At 42.3% G+C, this 24,085-nt stretch overlaps 1 protein-coding gene across 3 annotated transcripts in view; it reads right to left on the bottom strand.

The window, feature by feature from the left end:
• Positions 1 to 12,708: 12,708 nt before the first annotated feature.
• The window catches only part of GOSR1 (golgi SNAP receptor complex member 1), a 54,838-nt gene continuing 43,461 nt past the window's right edge, over positions 12,709 to 24,085 (bottom strand). For all 3 annotated transcript variants that reach the window (XM_059148138.1, XM_059148136.1, XM_059148137.1), the window contains exons 8-9: positions 16,452 to 16,534; positions 12,709 to 14,653 (exon numbers count right to left, since the gene is read on the bottom strand). In XM_059148138.1, the coding sequence (XP_059004121.1) occupies positions 14,529 to 14,653; positions 16,452 to 16,534 (208 nt within the window). In that variant the 3' untranslated portion in view covers positions 12,709 to 14,528. The remainder of the gene's footprint in view (positions 14,654 to 16,451; positions 16,535 to 24,085) is intronic.

Raw genomic sequence — 24,085 nt, 5'->3', positions numbered from 1 at the left:
TCTGCTTCCTCCTCTCTCTGCCTGCCTCTCTGCCTATTCGTGATCTTTCTCTGTCAAATAAATAAATAAAATCTTAAAAAAAAAAAAAAAGAAAACCATGACAGTATATCCTAAAGGTAAGTATTCTAAATATATGTATAAATCTATAATCTTTTTTTTTTTTTTTTTTAAAGATTTTATTTATTTATTTGTAAGAGAGAGAGAGAGAGTGAGAGCAAGCACAGGCAGATAGAGTGGAAGGCAGAGTCAGAGGGAGAAGCAGGCTCCCTGCGGAGCAAGGAGCCCGATGTGGGACTCGATCCCAGGACGCTGGGATCATGACCTGAGCCGAAGGCAGCTGCTTAACCAACTGAGCCACCCAGGCGTCCCTAAATCTATAATCTAATAGAGTATGTTTACCTATGTTTACCTAACCAACCGAAAAAGTGTATGTATGTGTCCCAAAACCCATGTTCAAGAATGTTCAGAGCAGCCCATTTTGTAATAGGTCCAAACTGACAATTATTCACCATAGTAGGATGGCTAAACAGAATGTGGGTATCATACAAAGAAACGTCCAGACCAGTAGTTCTTAGCCATTTGTGTGCATTAGAATCACCTGAGGGCTTGTTAAACTCCTGATTACTGGGCTCCAACTGTCTGTCCCCTACCACCACACAGAACAGATCTCACATTTATCCCCCTTAGGTGTTTTTACCATTGTTGAAGATGGCTGCCAGCCGCCACCCCCTGCTCATTCTCTCCTCCCCTACATCAGCAGGAACGGGGACTGAGGAAGCCTTAGAAACCTGGTTTCTGATCATTAGTACAAACTCAAAAATCTCTCTTCTGTCAGGTCAGCCCTGCACCCCTGGATTTGTTGTTATGCTTATGAACGGTATCTCCCATAACTCTGACAAGTAATTAGTGCATAATTATGACATAATTATGACACCCATCTTTATCCTCTTTTATAGACAAGGAATTGACAATTAGCTGGATTAATTGCACGGTCCTGCTGCTAGACAAAAGTAGAGAGGAGATTCAAACCCACATCTTCTGACTCTGGGTCTAATGTTCCCTCTTCCATTGCCATCTGTGTCTCCAGAATGCAACACACGCCCCCCCCCCCCCCAATCCGGATGCTACCAAGTTCCAGCTCTAAGGCGAGGCCCCCTTTCTCCAGGAAGCAAATACTGCAACCCGAAGCAAGATGGTTTTGCCTGATGTGAATATAGTATTGTTTAGCTACCTAATGTGCTTCTGGGCATTAAAAGCTCAGCCCTGAAAGAGCTCCTTTAGGCAGTGTCTGCTGTTTCTGTGGCTAATTGGCTGTCTAGGGAGGTGGATGCAGCTGTAGTGAAATGCTGATCTTTTCACCCTAATCAGCAAGAGCCAGCTGGGATACTGTTTCCTCCATGCATCAGCGTTTCTGAAACAGCTGCTTATGACTTTGGCCGAGCCAAGTGGGAAGCGGGGACTCCCTGAGAGTAGCCTGCAGCCTAAAGAGATTCAGCACCAAGGGCAGCGACTCAAGTCTCACTGAAGGAGTAAAAAGCCACAAAAGCAGAGAGAGGTTCTCAGTCTTGACTGCAAGCTGGAATCATCTAGAGAGATGAAAACAAAATTCCAATGTCTGGGCTCCATCCCAAGTCCAACTGGGATAGATCTGGCAAATATATACATATGTATATACATAGTGTTAAAACTCCTCTTTTCCAAGTGATTCCAGTGTTCAACAAGGATTGAGAATGGTCATAGTAATGAACCAACAAATAAGAGGGGGAGTGTTCCAAAGAACAGGCAGTGGTCACAAGACTTAGGGTTTATTTATTTACTTATTTTTAAAAGATATATTTATTCCTTTGAGACAGCAAGTGAGCAGGAGGAGGGGCAGAAGGAGAGAGAGGGAGAGTCTCCAACAGACTCCCGGCTGAGTGTGGAGCCAAAAGTAGGGCTTGATCCCATCACCCTGAGATCGTGCCCTGAGCCCAAATCAACAGTTGGGTGCTTAACTGACTGAGCCACCCAGGTGCCCCGAGACTTAGAGTTTTAAAAGGAACCTTCCAGGGGAGGTTACTTAGTTCTCTGCAGCCTTTCTTCCATGAAAACTATTCCTGGCTCAGTCTAATTGGGCAAATGCTACTCTACTCTGGCATCATCCTCCTTGGGATCCCTCTTTCGTATATCTATGAGAAACAGCCTGGACATTCTTCATGCAAATTGGAGAGCTCATTTAGGTCCAATTCAAAACACACACACACACACACACACACACACACACACACAGAAAGAAGGAAGAGGCTGCAGATGTCTTGAGAATTGGCAGAGTGTTTCCTTCTTTCAGGATTTTTAAAAAGAAAAATCAAGGTGTGCCTGGGTGGTTCAGTGCGTTAGAGCCTCTGTCTTTGGCTCAGGTCATGACCCCAGGATCCTGGGATGGAGCCCCACATCGGGCTCTCTGCTCAGTGGGGAGCCTGCTTCCTCCTCTATCTCTGCCTGCCTCTCTGCCTACTTGTGATCTCTGTATGTCAAACAAATAAAATCTTAAAAAAAAAGAAAAGAAAAATCAAGTGTTGCTCAGTTATTTATAATGGTGTAAAAACTGGAAACCACTTTAGAGTTAAAAAATAGGGTGTTGTTGGGGCCCCTCGGTGGCTTAGTCAGTTGGGTGTCCAACTCTTGATTTCAGCTCAGGCCATGACCTCAGGGTCGTGGGATTGAGCCCTGCATTTGGCTCTGTGCTGGGCATGGAGTGTGTATAGAATTCTCTCTTTCTCTCCCTCTGCCCCTCTCCCCTGCTTGTGCTCTCTCTCTCTCGAAAATAAATAAATAAAATTAAAAAATTAAAGAAAAATGGGGTGTTGGCTGTATTTGTATAATTGAACAACCAGGAGTTGGGTGTCTGCATAGTGAAATTCAGAGCAGCCATGGCAAAATATGCTTCATATGAAAATGTAATGGTATAGAAGCTGTGTATGCTCTACTCCCTGAAAAAAATTTGATAATATGTACCACATGATCCCCACTTTAGAAAAAATATATGCACGTCAATATTCGGATATGTTCAAAAATGAAAACCATTTCAAGTGTTAGCTGTTATCATGGAAAGTTGGTGAAACAGGGAATTTTTGAATTTTCCTACTCAATCCTTATTTCCATAATAAACACACATTTCTTTTGTCAGGAAAAAAGTAATACAAAAACCCCTATATGATGAATGAACCAGTGAATTGATTCATAAGAATTTCCTGTTTTCAAAAGAGGAATACAGGGAGTTTTAGGCAGGAATAAAATGTTAATGACATTCAAATAATGACAACAGTATAGATCCTTCCCTACAATCAAGAACTTCTTTAAGGCAAATGTCCATGCTTCCTTGGGGTTAAATATTAATCTGATAGAGCCCAGGCCAGCCTAGGAGATGAATTTTAGTTTATGTGAAATTTTTATGAACTAATTAGTGGGTTGGATCAAAGAGCAGGACCAGAACAGAGTCACAAAGAGGTCTCAGAAGATAACGCATTTCTTATTAATTCACCACTGCTTTCTTAAAAGGACATGAACTTGGACAAGGCAGTCACCTCCCCTGGATCAGAACACCTACAAATCTAAGGCATGTCCCAGGTGGGAAGCAGGGCTGGAAGCGGGAAGCAGGCTGTGGGAAGGAAACTTTACCAAATCTATCACAGACAAGGGCGGCAGAGCCAGCCTTTGGTCTTCTTTCAGTAAGCCAGCTTCAGCAGGGAAGAGGGAGGAAATGAACAAGTTGGAACCATATTCACTTAAACATAAATGCAAAGCAGGGGCACCTGGGTGGCTCAGTCAGTTAAGCATCTGCCTTCAGCTCAGGTCATGATCTCGGGGTCCTGGGATGGAGCTCCGCATTGGGCTCTCTGCTCATCAGGGAGCCTGCTTCCCCCTCTCTCTCTGCCTGCTGCTCCCCCTGCTTATACTCACTCTCTCTGACCAATAAATAAAATCTCTTTAATGAAAAAATAAAACAAAACCATAAATACCGAGCCCTGTTTGATGGGGTCTTAGAGGAGTCGTGGCCCAGCAGCAGTGTTGCCCCTGGTGTGCCACCATGAATGATTAAATACAAAGCGATGTAAAAAGCTCACGGTTCCATTAAGGCTTCAGTGCTCCAATTTCCTACCAGTGCGGAGTGTCGGAACTGCTCTTGGCTAAACAGAGCAGTCTCCCTCCATCTGTTATAAAACACGCTTTCAAAACTGACATCTTTCTAAGCAGCCTATTTCCCTTTTAAAACACTATAAACAATTATAAGAGGCAGCATTCACAGGGTGAGAAACGAAGAGCCCTTCTCGACTGTGGCCTCCAGTTTGCTCATTCCGTTTCCTAGAGCCGGCAGCTCATACCATCTCCAATACCTTTCCTGATATTCCACACACAAAATAACCTATAAAAGTGGGCAAAAGATTTAGACAGACATTTCACCAGGAGAGATATGTAGGTGAGAAACACTGGAAAGAGCTCGACATCATTAGTTATTAAGGAAATGGAGACTAAAACCACAACAAGACATGACTACACACCCATGAGAATGGCTAAAATGTAACAGATTATACCAAATGTCAGTGAGGATGTGAATGAACTAGAACTCTCATAGACTAGATTATGCAATGGTACACCTTGGGGGCACCTGGGTGGCTCAACTGGTTAAGCGTCTGCCTTCAGCTCAGGTCATGATCCCAGGGTCCTGGGATTGAGCCCGTCTCAGGCTCCCTGCTCGGCAGAGAGCGCACTTCTCCCTCTGCTCCTCCCCCTGCTTGTGCTCTCTCTCTCTCTGACAGGTAAATAAATAAAATCTTAAAAAAAAATAAAATGGTACACTTTGGAAATCAGCTTGTCAATTTCTTAAAAAGTTAAACGGAGGCTGGTCAAAGGATCCAGTCCGTCCACTCCTAGGTACTTACCTAAGAGAAAGGGAAATACATGCCCATGCGCAGACAGGTGTGTGAAAGTCCACAGGAGGTTTATTCATGATGGTCCCAAACTGGGAACAATCCCAAAGTCCAACAGCAGCGAAGTAGACGAGCACATTTTGCTACATTCAAACAATGGAAAACTATACAGCAAGAAGAAAGGAAATCATCTATTGGTACACGCAATGTGGATACATCTCAAAATAGTTATCCTAAGTGAAAGAAGCCAGGCCCACATACATATTGCATGATGCCATTTATATAAACCTTTAGAAGATGTCAACTAATCAATAAAGACAGAGGGTAGAGCAGTGGTTGCTTGGGGATGAGGGGGTGAGGAGGGCTAGAGGGAAAGATTTACAAAGGGGCACAGGGAAACTTTGGGGGGTGATAGATATGTCTCCTATCTTAATTATGGTGATCCAATTGTTCACTTTTTAAAAGATGTATTTATTTTTGTGCGAGAGAGGGGGAGAGAATGAGCATGAGAGGGAGAGGGGGCAGTCCCCGCTGAGCAGGGAGCCCAATGTGGGACTTGATCCTAGGACCCTGAGATCATGACCTGAGGGGAAAGCAGATGCTTAACCGACTGAGCCACCCGGGTGCCCCAATGTAGATCACTTTAAAGTGTACAGTTCAGAGGCACCCGGGTGGCTCAGTGGGTTAAGGCCCTGCCTTCAGCTCGGGTCATGATCTCTTGGGATTGAGCCCCGCATCGGGCTCTCTGCTTAGTGGGGAGCCTGCTCCACCCCACCTCTCTGCCTGCTTGTGATCTCTCTCTCTTTGTATCAAATAAATAAAATCTTTCTTAAAAAAGTGTACAGTTCAATGGCATTTAGCATATTCACATTTTTGTGCTCCCACTACCTCTATGTGTTTCTAGAAACAGTGCCTCACCCCAAGAAAGGAGCCCCACACCCATTAGGCAGTTACTTCCCACAGGTGGGGTTTTCAAACAAGGAGGATGTGTTTTACAGGCAGGCTTAGAAAGGAGGTCATTCATTCCAAAGGAGGAAATTTACAAAGCCCTTGGCACATCATGTCACTCCGGGACAGTGCCAGTATGTATGAGTATGTATGCCGCAGGGCTGAGGAACGGGTGGGGTGAAGCAGGAGGGAAAGGCAGGCGAGGGGCGGTAAAGATCACGTGTGCTGGCTCTGCCTTATAAGCAGTTGGAACCAGTCAAGGGCAGTGAGGAGGAATCGGTGGCAAGGGGACCTCTCTGAGTAATTTTCATCCCTGAGGGATGCTGTCAACTTTCACATGAATTCAGTTTGAGCCAGGGTTTCTCAACACGGGCGCTCTGGCTCTCGGGGCTGGATGATTCTTTGCCCACCGGCGTGGGTGGCTGTCCTGTGCGCCGTGCTTGCCTCTACCCATGAACTGCCACAGTTGTGACAGTTGTGTTGTCTCCAGACACTGCCAAATGTCCCGTGGGGAGGGGTGTGGAAGGACTCCAACTCTGTAGTCCCCAGCTCTCAGGAGCAGGCAAATCACAGCGTGTTCTGGGAGGCCTTTGCTCGGAGCTGCAGAGACAAGAGGATATGGGGCAGGACGACCCCTGAGAGCTGGACTTCTAGACACAGAAAATCTGTGTTAGAACTTTGTGGTGTTTTTTGTTTTGTTTTAATTCCTTCTTCCATTTACTCAACAAGCACTTGATGCCTACCTTGTGCCGGGTATGGAGGCTATGGCCGGGGCAGGGGGGAGCAGGGGTGAGGGGAAGGGTGAGGAGGAGCACCTGAGGAAGTTAGCATCCCATCCTTCACCTCCCCAGCCCCTCAGAGGAGACCTGGACAGTCTGCATCTGGGACAGTGGTGTCTCATCCTGGGAGGGGCAGGGAAAGAGGAAGGTGGGAAGAGCCAGGGGACTGAGGGAGCACGCTGGCAGAGTGGGAGGTGGGGGGCGATCACTGCTCTCAGCTGGGCTTGGCCCTCTGCCAGTGTCCCCGTCCCTCACCGTGCTCCCACCTCAGGGGAATAGGTGTGGTTTGGGGTGCACCAGGGAGGCTGAGACCCAGGCCCAGGAGCACTTTGGCAAAGATCCCTGTGTCCAAAGGTGACATGGAGGCAAAGTGGCCAGTGGCTTCAAGGACTCGGTGGGCTCAGAGAGTGAATGTATCAGTGGGGCTCAGTGTGGATCAGAGTGCCTGCCCCCAACGTTCTAGACACTGAAAGACTCTTCGAAGCACAACCCAGAGGCAAAGGAAAGGCGATTCAATTATGACTAAGATTATTTCCTTCTTTTTCTTTCATTTCTTCCCTCCTTTCTTTCTTTTTTCCTTTCCTTCCCTTTCTTTTTTTTCCCTAAGCCCTGGACGATGGGGCTCTGAGTCCGATTTCACTGAATTTAGAAGAGTTGTGTGACAGTTTCTGCATAAAGTTCATGCACATGAGGCTAAGAACAGAACACTGCCCTGGCCCCCAGAGACTTGAGGTCTAGTGTTAAACTGCCCCCATCTCTGCCATTATTTCTGGAGAACATTCCGAGAAATTTTATACCCTTGTTCTCTTTTACTTGGTTCAATCCTTACAACTGCATCAAGTTGCTGAGAGTCCATTTTGCAGATAAGCGAGCTGATCCGAGAGCGGTGTGGTGACTGCCGGTAACCCAGAAGTGTCTGATCCAGCGGCAGAATACAAAACATCTGCTCTTTCTCCTGCATTAGGCAGCCCTGCAGTGTGCAGCTCACGAGGGCAGCTGATGGTTGTTGGGGTTGTGGGGGCTCTGGTGGCCAAGCGGGCTCCCTCCCTGCGTGGCCCTGGCTGTGCAATCACCGCACTGGCCACCACACACCACACTGGCAAACGCAATAGGGAGCTGCCAGCTATTCTGGAACAGAGAGATTAAGAGGTTGGCTGTTGTTCAGGAACATGAACTAGGCAGCTGTATGCAGAGCACGTTGAGGGGTTAGATGAGAGGCAGGACACCCAGCTCAGGGCCGGCACGCGCAGTCAGTAATGAACAACAGGGCCCCAGCTCGTGGGACCTGCAACAGGGGACAGGAGAGGACAAGGTGGGGACTGAGGACTTATTCCAGAGTGAAAAACACAGATGCCGTATTCTTAGCACATTATCCATGAGTGCACGTATATCCGGGAGAATCGTATGAATTATGTGCCACACTCATTTAGAGATAATCACTTTGGGGGAAATGATTATGTTTAAACCATACTTTTTCAGCAGTGATTTAAAAGTAGTTACCAATCATATTTGCCTGCTCTCCCTCAAGCTGTAAGCAATTTCACCAGCAAAAGCATGACCTAATTGGATGCTTGAGAATATCTAAAAGAAATGCACTAATTAAGAGAAAGTGACGGTTTCCTAAGAGCTTTGTATCCCAAAGGAGGAAAACTGAATACCACAGATCAGGGTAACAAATTAGATGATAATTTCATGAGAGCAGCAGAACACTGTCAAGTGATCTCTGGGATTCCTCTAAGCAGATATTCAGCACCTGATCTTAGCTTTTAAGTCTTTTCAGAGAGTTAGTAATAAAGAGCTCTGCAAGCTGAGGAGGTCTGCCAAGGTGGGGAATCTTAGCGGAGCAGAGCAGAGCCCAAGGCGTCTGGTGGAAGTGCTTTCCTCTCTGCTCCAGTTCAGTCGGCAAATCTGTATCTTCAGGAGGGCAATATACTTTCCTCCTGGCTTTTGCTGTAGAGAAACAAGGGAAAATGTCCTGATAATAAACGTCTTCAGTGAGATTCTCCAGCCGGCTTTTTTTTTTTTTTTTTTAAATTCTAGGCATCCCTGCCATCAGACAAGGCATGCTGGGACAGGGCCTCAGATCCTTTCCCAAGGAGAGGGCAGGTTCCATAGGAGTGGCGGCCCATCAAAGCCATTCCACCCAGAAGGAAAATGCAGCACACCACTGCCATAGTCGGCCGTCTCTAGGAAGAGCTGTGAGGTTCTAAACTAGAAGGTAGGAAGAGTTGAACAGGAAGTTTGTCCACTTAAGGCCACTAAACCACCCCCCCCCCACTTTTTTTGGACAACCTCAATGCATTATATTACTTCTCGTAAAGGAAGTGATTTACAAAGGAAAACTTTACCAAGCAATCACAGCAACTAGTTCGTATTCCTTGAAAATAATCAAGCTGCAGGACTTTAAATGAGATTTAAATGTACCACTTTTAAAACCAGGCCAAACTGGTGGTTCTTTCCTAACTCCTCTCATAATCATGCAGCACAAGTTAAATTGTATCTTGCGGAACTAGCACAGTATTTGGCATCAAAAAGCCCTCAAGATTCAAATCCTTGCTTTATTGTTCACTCTGATTTTGAGCAAATTGCTGAATCCTTTTGGGCTTGTCCCTTTATCTGTAAGAGGGATGGCTAACCTAAGAGTGGTGCTGGATTTTATGTAGGTCTACGTGGGGGTGCACACACACAGGGTTGGGCACACGTTCATAGCCAAAAGGAGGTCAGGACCCCAAGAAAGAAGTGTGGGGGGGTGGCCCCTGGGTGGCTTGGTGGGTTAAGCCTCTGCCTTCGGCTTAGGTTACAGTCTCAGGGTCCTGGGATCGAGCCCCTGGAATCGGGCTCTCTGCTTAGTGGGGAGCCTGCTTCCCCCTCTCTTATCTGCCTGCTGCTCTGCCTACTTGTGATCTCTCTCTCTGTCAAATAGGTAAGTAAAATCTTAAAAAAAAAAAAAAAAAGTGGGTACTTTGGAAACTGAATGGATGAGAGGGGGAAAACTGGGGTGGCCAAAGCAGTAAGAACATTCTGGTCAGTCTGGTCAGATAAAAAGGCCAGAGATGCGGGCAGGGAGTCACTGCTAATGGGGACAGTGCTGCTTTTTGGGGTGGTTAAAATGGTTTGAAATTAGTGGTGCTAGATGCACAACTAATATACTAACACCCTTTGGTACATTTTAAAAGGGTGGATTTTATGGTGCATGCATTTTATTTCAATTTTACTGTTAATTTTTTATTTTTTTAAAAAGATTTTATTTATTTATTTATTTGACAGACAGAGATCACAAGTAGGCAGAGAAGCAGGCAGAGAGAGGGGAGGAAGCAGGCTCCCCGCTGAGCAGAGAGCCTGATGGGGGCTCGATCCCAGGACCCTGAGATCATGACCTGAGCTGAAGGCAGAGGCTTTACCCACCGAGCCACCCAGGTGCCCCTAAACTGTAATTTTTAAAAAGGAAGAAGGGGGCACCTGGGTGGCTCAGTGGTTTAGTTAAAGCCTCTGCCTTAGGCTCAGGTCATGATCCCGGGGTCCTGGGATCAAGCCCCGCATTGGGCTCTCTGCTCACCGGGAGCCTGCTTCCTCCTCTCTCTCTGCCTGTCTCTCTGCCTACTTGTGATCTCCGTCTGTCAAATAAATAAAATCTTAAAAAAAAAAAAAAAAAAAAAAAGGAAGTAGAAAATAAGAATAAGGACATTTGGAGAGGTAATGGAACATGAGGGATTTTCAAATTCTTTGGTGTATTGAAGAATCAAGTTCTGGTCTTTAGGATAAAAAGTCATTATTTAGGGAGGGTAAAAACCCATTTCTCTTGTTAAATTCTACAATTTTACATTGCCATCATACCTTCTCAAGTTTCATTTTGAGAAGAGATTGTCCTTCATTTCTAGGGCTAAGTTATCAGTGGAATATTCATACAATAGTTTTGAACGATAGGTGATGGGCAGCTTTTCAGTACCTGTACTGTTTCACTCTAGGTTTTAGGACATCACGAGGAATACTTATCGATATCAAAGATTTCATAATTATCATCGCAAACTTCCTCGATGGTACCATTTCAATACAAATAACCACAGGCACAACCATTTAGATTTCTAATTTATTATTAAATTACATAACAAAGCTTCTTCTATACAGTCAGAAAAAGCACATTTATATGAGAACAAAAATTAAGTACAAATACAATAAATCTGGTTCCAAGAAGCCATTTTAAAAGCAAAAAAATTAGAAAGTGCATTTGGAATAGATTTTTAAAAATCTGTATTGGCATTTTTCATGAGGAAACATCTTTCATCATGGTCACGTGTGACTGGAATTGATTTCCCTCTCTAAGAGCTAATAGGATGGGAACAGATGCAAATACTCTTACACTAAAGTGAGAGTTGGGTACAAAGAAAATGAGAAAGATCCTTCAAGACATGGCTCAGCTTTGTCTCAGCTTTTTATCCAATAAACGTCCTTTAGTCACTTAATCCTTCCTTATTTTCTTTTGCCAGAGAAGCTTAAGGGTATGCAGGTTTATAAAAGGAAGACAAGCTTGGTTTAAAAAGACCACGATGAAAAGCTCTGCATCTGAACAGAGACCCGGCTAAACAACCTCTGACCCGAAAGAACGGAGCGCAATCGGTTCACTTTTCTGAGTGGAATCCGGTTGTGCTTTAGGGACATTCACCACAGACTTTAGTGTCATCCTAGACATGGCCATTTATCCTCCACGGCAAGTTAGAGAACTGCGTCAGTTTCTAAGGTATTGTATCTGGCTAATGATCAAAAATGAGGTATGAGAAAACCAAAAAGGTTAGTCCAGTTCTTTGAAGTCCTTTTCATCAGGTTGAGATTATTAAAGTGAAATAGCAGATCAGTGGTAGGAATGCAAGTCCAAGGGGCCTCTGTTCCAGAGAGGCCGAAAGTCATGACATCAAAAGGCTCAGTAAGTACATTTTCCTAGTCAGATGTGTTCAGCATCCAGTAGGAAAGAATTAAAGTAAGTATTATTTGGTTTCAGGTATAAAAAGTGCCCGCTGTGATGTCTCCTCTCTTCACTTGTATTAGTTTTTAGGATTTTACTTCCAATGCCTGATCCATAGCAGGGAAAAAGGTATTTTCTATACAAGTTTGGTACAAAGGAAAGAGGAACAGTGGAGAAGGAAAGCCCTTTTCTAACACTAGAAAAATAAAGGGTGAGCAATGCAGGTTACAGGGAATCCTTCAGCATCCTTCAAAACACTAAGAAGAATATAGAGAGAGCCAGGACAGATCATCTGAAGCACTTGGAAATTGGGTTTGAATTTAGTGGTCAATTAAACATTTTTAACTAAAGTTATCAGCACACATTAAAACAAAATCTCAGAAGTACACTTTTGGGAATTTTGTCCGTTATGTTGCCATGGTTTTTCATACTTCTTAGTGAAAAGGAAAGTTCTGAATGGTTACTAAAATGATCCCAAAGGAAAGATGCATTAATATGTAAGACAAAGGCTGAGGGAGAATAATTTCCCCTAAGAGGCAACTTCCTTCTGACCTCCCAGCTCTAACAAGCAACTTACAGTTGGCTCCTGAGCCTAGCAGCAGGTCTGTAAGGGCAGAAGAAAAACGGGAGAAAACTAAGATGGTTTAAAAAAAAAAAAAAAAGTTAAATGGCATGAAACTGAAAATTCAAATCAGCCATCATGGGATTCAAATCCCCTTCTTGTAAATGACATGGCATACTTGTATTTCCTTATTCCAGGGCTTGTTTCTGCGAATGAAGGAACTATAAAAGGAGAGGAACCTAGCTATCTACACTTGCCCTGGGTCACCTCACTATGGGCTACAGCACCGGGCGGTTAGTCAGACTTACCTGACACCAATATCTACACCAAGCTTTTTCAACTTCCTTGGAAGAACTGGTTTATTTTCAAAATGAAAATAACCAACATAATTCTATTACTTCATTTAAGAATAACCCTAACTGAGAGGCTCATCACCCATCAAAAGTACGTTTGCTTAGTGCAGCAAGCTAGGTTAGCTCAGGCCCTCGGTTTACCCTCATATAATCAGCTTTAATGAATGTACCAAATAACAAGACCAGTAAAAAAGACTGGTAGTATAATTAAATAAATAACTTTATTTATGATACTTCAGATTTTATAAATGCCAACCATATAGCAATGAAAGTCCCAATAAATTCTAGCTGAGGCACAATCACCAATCAAGGCCCTTTGAAAAATCAAAGATAATAATAAAGTGTCAGGGGAGAGAAGTTTTGTTCTCCCAACAGAGAATTTAATAAATGAACTTCTCTGATCCTTTAAGTTTCATGTTGGGAAAACTCAGACTTTCTTTTAAGGGCATCCCCAATCAAGTAACTGATCGATCAACCCATATTTAGAAAAATAAACCCCGTAGTTTAAAAAAAAAAAAAAAGTATCAAATGCCTTTCATACCCAGGACATAATAAAACTTTGACACCAGAAGGAAAAACCTTTGTTTCTGTACCAGACCAGGGGTTAGCATAACATCAGCCTGTGATTCAGTTCACCTGAATGTCCTCACCCACGCACTGTGATGCAGTTAAGAACTACACACTAATATCCTTTTATTCCCTGTGGCACAGTCTGAAGCCAATACTATCAATACCAGAGTCAACTGCAAATGGTGAGGAGCAACTTTCTTGGTGAGGAGTGCAGATGCTGAAGCTTCAAGCTGTCTGTGGTAGTTCAGTTAGACAAGTCATACATTTGCAGAAATGGAGAAATGGTTAAACCTGAAAAGAATTCTGGTGGTAGTTTAAAAATTTTGTCACTGTCCAGGGATGGTAGTAGAAGACAGGTGCAGACGGAGACAGATTCTGTTACATACACCTTTAACAGTAAAACCGTTCTCTGGATGAACAGATTTGGAATGAACAGGTTTTCATAAAACCCAGAATTCCTAGTACATCAGGCAGCAGTTCTCAAACTTCTGCTCCTAGACCATGGAGCATTTACAAATGGAATCATTTGGATGGTGACCCCTCAGTCAATGTCTTTTTACATGAGGCTTGTTGAATAATCAGTTGAAAACTGAGCAGTCCGCTCACTCTGAGGAACTGGTGAGGGCAATGACAGACACTGGCTATTAGTTACTTTTATCACGGTAGAACTGGAATTTCATTGACTTGTAGTAGCAAATATTAATCCAATGAAAGAAATAAAAAAAAATCAAAAAATGACTGACAAAAAAGCCTGTTATTCTTGATGCTTTTCCAGTAATATAGTCAACCCCAGTGTGCATACAATTTACAAAAAGAAAGGGAAAAAAAAAAGGTTTTTTGCACTGTTTGTCTTCTGTTTCAGACAACCACAACTGTGTGGAAGTTGACCTGTTGGCATCTCAAAGAATCTGTGAAAAATGTAATTTTCCTTGAATACCAAAACAGGGACACAGAGTAGAAATTTATAGTACAGCTTATCAGGAAATGACTTGTGGTTTCTCATCATGAGTGTAAAATAAAAGCACAAGAACTATTTTTATTCACAAGCCAGTCTGGGGGCTAAAAGGAAAGCAGTCTTTGGATACAGAGAAACCTGGTTTTCTGGAGTCCAGCTGTAAGACCTGGCTTGTCATCCGCCTTCCATACTATTACTGAAGCACAGAAACTCTGTTTCTGATTGGTTTACTTACCTCCTGGGAAGACAAAAGCAACTGACACTTTTTTTTTTTTTTTAACTTATAACAGAAGGAAATGTGTGTTAGAAAAGACAGCACAGAGAAACTGTGGCTTCAGCTCACCCTGACCACAACACAGAGTCCACCGCTGTCAGTCCTGAATTACTCCTGCTGGTCAGGCTAATCATCAGGACAATCAACTTCTCCTTCCTACGTTTCTTTATTCCAGATCAGGGTGTGAAAGTGGAGGCCGCCAAGAGTCCCCCAAGGTGTTCCATCAATGGAAAGCATACAGCAGCAACAGGATGGTACAGATGCCAATGACCCCGCCCAGGATGAGGGAGTCTCGCCGCTTCCTAAGATTGATCCGCTGGATCAGGCTGTTCACAGCAGGAAAACGATCTTTGGGAAATCTTTATTAAGGTCATATTTGAAGAAGCCTCTTTAGTGAAAAGTCACAGGAGTCACAGAAATAGAGATCAATGTGGTCCAGAAACAATAAATAATGAGAAGAAATACAGGGCAAGAAAATCACACTGAGGGAGCCCTTAAAAAACACATGTCCCAAACAAACTGAGGGATTACTACCAGGCTCAAGGTCCCAAACAAACTGAGGGATTACTACCAGGCTTCAGGTCAGGGTGGGAGCCGGTGTGCAGGGCAGGGAGGCACGGTACCGGTACCGGCAACTACTGCTGCTATTGCAGCCCTATTCCCCACCCCCACCCCTACTCCCCTCCTCCCTCTTCCCCTCTCCCCCCCCCCACCATCTCTCTTTAAACCCCTTCTCTCACGAGAGTAGTACGTTTTGCCAGAAGAGTTTTGAAGAAGTAACTGATCCTCTCCTCACGGGGTGAAAACCCCCTTAGAATCGGTCAATTGGTGGGAACCAAATCTAGGGCCTGAATAAATCAGTCGCTGGTGAATTATTGAAAATTTTAAATATACTTTGCAGCAGTAGGTAGGATATGGTAGGAAAGTGGGTTACACTGCTCTAGCTGTCCTACGTGGGAAACATTTAAAAAAGATGGCAAATTTCCAATTTTAGAAGTTTAAAAATAGTCACAACTACATTTTACTTAGTATTTCAAACTGTCTTCATACTCTAGCTTGTATGCTGCAGACCACAGCAAATTCCTGTCCTTCCTATATTGCTTGGCATTTCCAACAACACACCTGCAGGTACGCCCTCTTAAACAGAGGGATCCCAGCAAAGTCAGAAAAACCACTAACAAAAAGCACCTACAACTCTAGCGAGCTGAGTCTGTACTGCATTTTCCTGTAATTAAACTACTCCGCAGGGACCATGTTCCCGTACTTACACATTCTACGTATTCTATGTTTAGGACCGTGTCTTCTAGTAATCTTGAATTTCCCTTCCTACCCAGAATAGAGCTTTATATACTGTTAAGCATTAATGTGCTTTTTGAAATAATGAAAAAAAAATGCAGAAACAACTTTTAAAATATACAACAGGAAGCATGAAATAATAGGCAGTAACTTTTACAAGGTATGAGTCTCATACAGAGCATTTGTAATTGGGAAAGAAAACTTTTCTTCTCCAAAAGGCTTGACTTCTCAGAGAGTAAACAAAATGTTTCAGAGTAACAGGCTTACAAGTTTCTCCACTGGCTTTCATGGAAGTATTAGTAATCTAATTCAAGTCAGGAAAACTCAAGAATTAAAAGTAGAGGTCACAAAAACTATCTGAGCACTCAGCTTGTGCATGAAGAGTCACATGAAAATACTGGCAGTTACACTCATCTACAACATGTTATGGCTGGCTGTCTCCTTCCTTCTCCTTCTAAGCATCTGCCACTGACTTAATTCTCCAAACTGGAAACAGAAGAAAAAGCATGTCATTTACAATGTTGAGGTAAGAATAATATATGTTGTGGCATTCTAACATGGATTCAAGAGCTTTTAAAATGTAAAATAATATTGTGAATAATTTGAAAATTCAAATTGATAATTTTTTTCTAAATCTATTAATATCAGACTTCTAGTGTACAATCTTTTACAAATGGCGCTAAGTGGTATAATTTCTATAAAGTAGGAATGCAAGGCATATTCATATTATGTAATAATGGCCTCAACTGCTACTGATGATGGCAACATGACCAAAAAAAAAAAAAAAAAAAAAGCATAGACACCTCCCCCCTGCCAAGAACTAGAGATTTCAAACTTTCAAAAAGGATACTGGCCAAAGTATTCATTTTGCTCTGAATCGACTTCAACATTCCTCTTTGGGAAGTCATATTTTCTTTTGTTGCCATAGCAATGCTGAAGGAGGAAAAGAGAAGATAATTACACTGGCATTTAAAATTATCCTGCACAGATCCATCAGACCCTTAAAAAGTGAACAGAAAACTAAGATAAGCAACATCGTGTTTAAAAGCACGGGCAGAAAAAAATCATTTCCCAAGTCACCTTTACACTCTCCTTTTCTCAAATGACCATTCCATCCCCACTAATATCCTCTGAAGGACAAAGCAGAAGGCCATTCCCTGTGATTTCTCCCAAAGTAACCAATGAAATAACAGACTAAATCACTATTATAAAAGCTTCTTAAAATGGTTTTGAAAGGGGCTCCTGGGTGGCTATATCGGTTAACCATCTGCCTTTGGCTCAGGTCATGATCCCAGCATCCTGAGATTGAGTCCAGCTTCTTCCTCTCCCCCTGTATTCTCTTCCCCCCACCCGAAATAAATAAAATATTAAAAAAAAATAGTTTTGAAAAGGGCCAGGTATTAAAATATCCTTAATCAGGAAAAAACTGTTGAGAGGGAAGTAGGAAATTATAATCATAAAAGTAGAACCAAAAGTGTAACACATCACAAAATATTCGTATATAACCAGTCCTTAATTTATGAAAAGATTATGTTCCAGAATTCTACTTAAGAACCAATTAGGCAGATTTTATTATTTATTTATTTATTTATTTATTTATTTATTTATTTATTTAAAGAGAGACAGCGAGAGAGGGAATACAAGCAGGGGGAATGGGAAAGGGAGAGGCAGAAGCAGGCTTCCCACCGAGCAAGGAACTCCATGTGGAGCTTGATCCCAGGACCCTGGAATCAAGACCTAAGCTGAAAGCAGATGCCCAAGGAAGGATTGAGCCACGCAGGCACCCCTCTTTTAAAAAAATTTTTTTAAAAAAGGATTCTATTTATGTATTTGACAGAGAGAGAGAGCACAAGCAGGGGGAGAGGCAGACAGAGGGAGAGGGAGAAGCAGGCTCCCAGTGGAGCAGGGAGCCTGATGCAGGGCTCAGTCCCAGGACCCTGTGATCATGACCTGAGTGGAAGGCAGATGCTTAACCAACTGAGCCATCCAGGCGCCCTAATTATGCAGATTTTAGGAGACACATTGAACATTTTCCTGGGTTTCCATGCCAGGTGACAAACGTTACACATTCACTAAACAACTGAGAGAGATGGGGAAAAGTCCCTTCTCTTAACGAGACTATACAAAGTATAGTCTTTTCCATGCGACTACTTTGATGTACTGTTTAAAAGATCTCAGCTAATATTTTTTTTGCTATCAGTGCCAGGACTCACTTTCAATACCCTTATCTTCCAGGACACGAGAAACCTAGAGGGCAGAGTCAGTATCCATTTTGATATTAACACATCAGGGGAATGCTACAGCAGGAAAGAAAGAAACAGCAGGAAACAGAATGTCCTCGAATAATGCTGAAAATATTTGAAACATTAAAAAAAAAAAGATAACAGAGATGAAGAGATTCTGGGAAGATGATAATCAGAGCACATAACTCCTGACCTCATCTCTGGTCTGATTTCCTCCATGGAAGAATACCAGAACAAGGCAGATGTGAAGGTGAGGGCCTGGTCCACCTGAGACCTGGTCCACCAAGTTCTTTAGAAATTCCCAGGGAAGAAAGCCAGGCAGGCTATACTCTCTCAAACAAGGGAAGAACCAAGGAACTGATGGCATGGAAGACTAGATTTTTCTTCAAGCCTGGGGCAAAGACCTATGTTTCACTGCATTGTGAGGAGCCCAGAGAGCGAAGAGATGCAGCCGCATGCGGGGAGCTGCACTGATGGGCTGAGCTGCCCCCATACCTGCAGCTGGTGAGCGGTGGCTACGTACAACTAGAGGAACCTATCGGCTGAGAGCTGACAGTCCACCAGCTGCTGCGATGCCCAACCCAAGAAGGAAAAAGTGCTGGGCCATCCACTACCGCCTGATAGGCCTCTGCTGAGGGGTCTCTAACAGCCTAACCTACCTGGGAGTTGACCGAAGATACTTTCGAACAGGCAACACCAGGTATCCTACTAGAGGAAAATGCTAGGGGGAATACTCTAAACAAACGATGAATCAAACTGAAATTTCAAGATTTGAGAAGGAGGTGAAGAAGAAACAAAAGTGTGTGAGGATAAAAGGATATATGAGCACTGTTTGACATAGTAGAAGACAAACACAGAAAAACACCTCCCCCATGGAAACAACTTTGGAATGGTTTAACAGATTCTGATATAACCTTACTATGAAATAACATTTGGTTATTAAAAAGAGTAAGATGGCATTATTTCTATTAACCTGGAAGAATGTTTATGATATATTGAATGATTAAAGCAAGTCACAGAATGTGTAAAGTATGAATTCTCTTTCATTTCAAGCAATAAATACCTTTGTATATGTCTGTATGGCAGTGACAGCGTAGTAGATATTAACAAATGTCAGTTACTACAAGTTACTCAGGGGATAGAAACGGAGGGACACTAACCAGGGAGTAAACTTTTTCTTTATACATTTTACTTTTGAATTGTTAAAATAAGAACACTGTACTTTTCTAAAATATACATCTTGAATAATGAAAACTGAAAAGAAAATTGCGCGAATTCTACCTGAATAACTAAGAAATGTGAATTACATTATCAGCACCGATCTGCTGCAGATACTTGCCTCAGTACCACTACGACTCAAACCATGATTGAGAAAAGTTTTTCCCAGATCCTAGAAAAGATCAAGAATTGAGGGGATCAGGTATCTTTGAAGGCAAAACTGTGGAACAGGACTAAAGATGGGAGTTCTTAGAAATCTGTACAAGGAACTGTCAGACCCCTATGCTTCCTTCCCTGACCTATGAAGTCAGGTGACGGCCCCCCAGTTCAGGGGAAGATCTAACCTAGAAGACACCTGAGAGATACTGACACCTTGAAGCTCCCTACAAAATGGCCAGGATCCCTTCTGATCATCCACTGCGATGCCTACCACTCGGTAAGTGTCCCACAAGTTATGGACACAGAACGAGCTTCCAAGTACTGGATTTTGGAGCCTCCCCTTTAAATATGAACAAAGAGGGGCGCCTAAATGGCTAGTTCATTGAGTGCCTGCCTTCAGCTCAGGTCATGATCCCAGAGTCCTGGGACCGAGCCCCACGTCGTCATCAAGCTCTCTGCTCAGCGGGAGCCTGTTTCTCCTTCTCCCTCCTGCTCCCCCTGCTTGTACCCTCTCTTTGTCAAACAAATAAATAAAATCTTTAAAAAAATTAAATATGAACTAAGAACCAAGAATCACTACAAATTTGAGAAGAGCCTCTAATGAAAGACAGAAATCCAAACAAACCAATAAGCAAACAGAAAAGTGAATCTGAGGAAACAGAGGCAATAACAGAAGCTCAAGAAACTCTAAAATCAAATTATATTTAATGTCTTCAGGGAGAGAGAAAAGAAGGCATCATATCCATGAAACATATAAATACATGTATATATATGTGTGTGTATGTACCTATCCTTTAGAAAAGGGCTGGTGTAAATTTTAAGAAAGGATAGAAATGAAAATGTAATAGAAGTGTCAAAAGGACAAACTGAGTAAACCCCTCAGAAAGTAGAAAAACAGATAAATGGAAAATGGAGAAAAGGTAAGACAGGAACAACAGAGACCCAACATATTTATTGCCTTTTAAAATTAAAAACAAAAACCAGAAAACAAAACAGTGAACAAGGAGGTGGGAAAATGATAGTTTAAGAAAATTTCCCAGGGCGCCTGGGTGGCTCAGTGGATTAAGCCACTGCCATCGGCTCAGGTCATGGTCTCAGGGTCCTGGAATGGAGTCCCGCATTGGGCTCTCTGCTCAGTGGGGAGCCTGCTTCCTCCTCTCTCTCTGCCTGCCTCTCTGCCTACTTGTGATCTCTCTCTGTCAAATAAATAAATAAAATCTTAAAAAAAAAAAAAAAAAAGAAAGAAAAGAAAAGAAAATTTCCCAGAACTGAAGATGAATCTCCAGACGGTAGGAGCCCACTCAATACCCAGTGCAATGAACTGGAAAAGATGCATGATCAGCTCACTATGGGGAGGTTAAAAAACACCCAAAACATGGGGGAAAGTAATGATGGTCCTAAAAGCTTCCAGAAGACAAAAGCTCATCACATACTAAGGACCAGATATCTTAGTTGGCACTGGACTTAATAATACCAAAGGGGTGCCTGGGTGGCTCAGTTAGTTAAGCCTCTGCCTTTGGCTCAGGTCATGATCCCAGAGTCCTGGGACTGAGCCCCAGGCTGGGCTTCTTGCTCAGTGGGGAGCCTGCTTCTCCCTCTCCCTCTGCCTGCTGCACCTCCGCCCCCCCCCCCGCAAGCTGTGCTGTCATATAAATAAATAAAATTTTTTAAAAAAAATTTATTTATTTATTTGACAGACAGAGATCACAAGTAGGCAGAGAGGCAGGCAGAGAGAGAGGAAGGGAAGCAGGCTCCGTGCTGAGCAGAGAGCCTGATGTGGGGCTCGATCGCAGGACTCTGGGTTCATGACCTGAGCCGAAGGCAGAGGCTTTAACCCACTGAGCCACCCAGGAACCCCTAAATAAATAAAATCTTTTTTATAAAGTACTGAAAATAGCATCTTCAAAAATTTCAGAGTTACTTCTAACCTAGAACTCTCTAACTTAGCTAAACAATAAATTAAGAATAGATGTGAAAAGTTTAAAATTGTACCTCCTGTTCTTTCTCAGGAAACTACTAAAGAACATGGTTCAGCATAATGAGGGAATAAACTAAGAAAATGGAAGACCCTAAATTCAAGAAATAAGTGATCCAATAAAGGAGGTTATTTGAAGGTTATTTGAGGGTAACTGCACCCCAGGACCAGTGCAGTGAAGCAGGCCTGAAGAACAACCAGACGAGAATAAAACGGAAGGAAGCTGGCAATGTTAATTTTACACTGAATTTTAGATCCCAAAACCAAAAAGAACACAAGAAGAGTCCAAACTAACAACACCCTTTGCATCATTATTCTTTTTTTTTTTTTTTTTAAAGATTTTATTTATTTGATAGAGAGAAATCACAAGTAGACGGAGAGGCAGACAGAGAGAGAGAGGGGAAGCAGGCTCCCTGCTGAGCAGAGAGCCCGATGCGGGACTCGACCCCAGGACCCTGAGATCATGACCTGAGCCGAAGGCAGCGGCTTAACCCACTGAGCCACCCAGGTGCCCTGCATCATTATTCTTATTCATAATTATGTCTGTGACAGAATACGATACTTTTTTTTTTTTTTTTTAAAGATTTTATTTATTTATTTGACAGAGAGAAATCACATGTAGTCGGAGAGGCAGGCAGAGAGAGAGAGAGGGAAGCAGGCTCCCTGCTGAGCAGAGAGCCTGATGCGGGACTCGATCCCAGGACCCTGAGATCATGACCTGAGCCGAAGGCAGGGGCTTAACCCACTGAGCCACTCAGGCGCCCCCCAGAATACGATACTTTTAAAATGTGGTTGTTTTAACATAAATTTATAATATCCTTTAAAACGGGTATTACGGTTTTGTATAAAGTAACACAATTTGATTTAAAGTGAGGCTGAGCCTCTGAAGGCAAGCTTCGAATCATATATGCCTCTGTTTTTTATCCTGGGACTACCACTGTCTCTCACGCACTTTGACTCAGAAGAGATAAAGAAGATTAAAAAATAATTTCCACAAAGCACTTTGTATTCCTTAGAGAATGGATATCATTATGTTATTATCTTGTTGAATATGCATGATTGCCAGTACCACACAGAGTATATCTAGACATATTTTCCCATCTCATTACATCATTTGGAGTCAAGCTGAGTGAAATCTAGGTTGTTATTTCAAGGGTCAAATACTCGGAAGCAAAACATAAACTCCAAATAATATATAATGCTTTTAAAATGATAAATCATTGATGTGCTTACTGGAACTTCCTTACCTGCTCTGTAAACTAAGCTCATACACTTATTTTCTCAACAAAAGACAAGACTAGTTATACACTTAAAGCTTAAGAATAAATACTAAAAATATTAATTCAGTTGTGCACATATTCTTTTTTTTTTAAGATTTTATTTATTTATTTGACAGACAGAGATCACAAGTAGGCAGAGAGGCAGGCAGAGAGGAGGAAGCAGGCTCCCTGCTGAGCAGAGAGCTGATGTGGGGCTCTGATCCCAGGACCCTGGGATCATGACGACCTGAGGCAAAGGCAGAGGCTTTAACCCACTGAGCCACCCAGGTGCCCCCAGTTGTGCACATATTCTTAAAAATTCTTAAAATCTCCAAAAGAAAAAAATAAATTGTTATATATAGAATATGCAAAAATAATTATTATCTGACACTTAAATTTTAGATTGTTTATAAGTAATCATAACTGGGGCGCCTGTGTGGCTCAGTGGGTTAAGCCTCTGCCTTTGGCTCAGGTCATGATCCCAGGGTCTTGGGATCGACCCACCCCCTCACCCCCTCTGCTCAGCAGGGAGCCTGCTTCTTCCTCCCCCTCTGCCTGCCACTCTGCCTATTTGTGATCTCTCTGTCAAATAAATAAATAAAATCTTAAAAAAAAAAAAAAGTAATCATAACTACCTTAAGAGTCAATAAAATTTTACCTATGGTACCTACCAGATCTAAATAAAGGAAAATAATAAAATTTAAAAAAACTGCTAATTACTTTTTTTTTTAGTTTCTTAACTGGCAAAATAGTAGTAGCAGGGATTCTATGGTTCTCAAATGTTCCTATGGTAGGAAGTATCCCAAATTTTTATACTCATAATTACTAGTCCTTAAATAGGTCAGCTTTGAGTTGAAAAGCTTAATTAAGGAAGCCTGGCCTAAAGAAGATCAGAAAGAAAGAGCAAGAAATAAAAGGAAGAAAAAAAGGAAAAGGATAATAGGGAAACTTTAAGTGAAAAATTCTTGGCAAATGTGATTTCACTTTATGTGCTGATGAAAGGGAAGGAGTCACAAGGAAAATATTTCAGTTGACAATTAGGCAACGGTGCAAAAACTGTTCAGATGGACAACCCAGTGCATGTAATTTAAACCAAATCTCCAGATATGATAACTGCATATTGTTTTAAGAGATTATACTTTATTAAATAATGATAGAAACATTATAACCTACTGAATAAAATAAGAATCTATGAGTCCCTATCAATATAAATACATATTTAAAATATGAATGATGAAATATTAAGTGGCAGAGAGGCATCAAGTCTGCAATTTATTTTTAAATAGTTTAGGGAAAAAAATGAAAAAGCCAATGTGGCAAAATGTTAAGGTGGGGAATCTAAGTAAAAGGTAAATGGGAATTCTTTGTACTACTGGAATTATTCTGAAATCTGAAATATCAAAATAAAAGGTTTAAAAAAAGTCTGCATTAATAATACGGCTACTACTTACAGATTACCCACTATCAGCCAGGCATTGTATTAGGCATTTTACCTCACATTATATTTAATCTTCACAATAATCTTTTAGGGTAGGTATTATCATCAATCCCTGTATTTAAACACTAACAAAATGAAGGCCCTGAGTAACTTATCCAAGAACAGAGATCTGATAAGTAGCACAGACCAAAG

This window comes from Mustela lutreola, chromosome 15, assembly GCF_030435805.1.
Source record: "Mustela lutreola isolate mMusLut2 chromosome 15, mMusLut2.pri, whole genome shotgun sequence".
NCBI classification, from domain to species: Eukaryota; Metazoa; Chordata; class Mammalia; order Carnivora; family Mustelidae; genus Mustela; species Mustela lutreola.
This window is presented reverse-complemented; position numbering and strand designations above follow the sequence as displayed.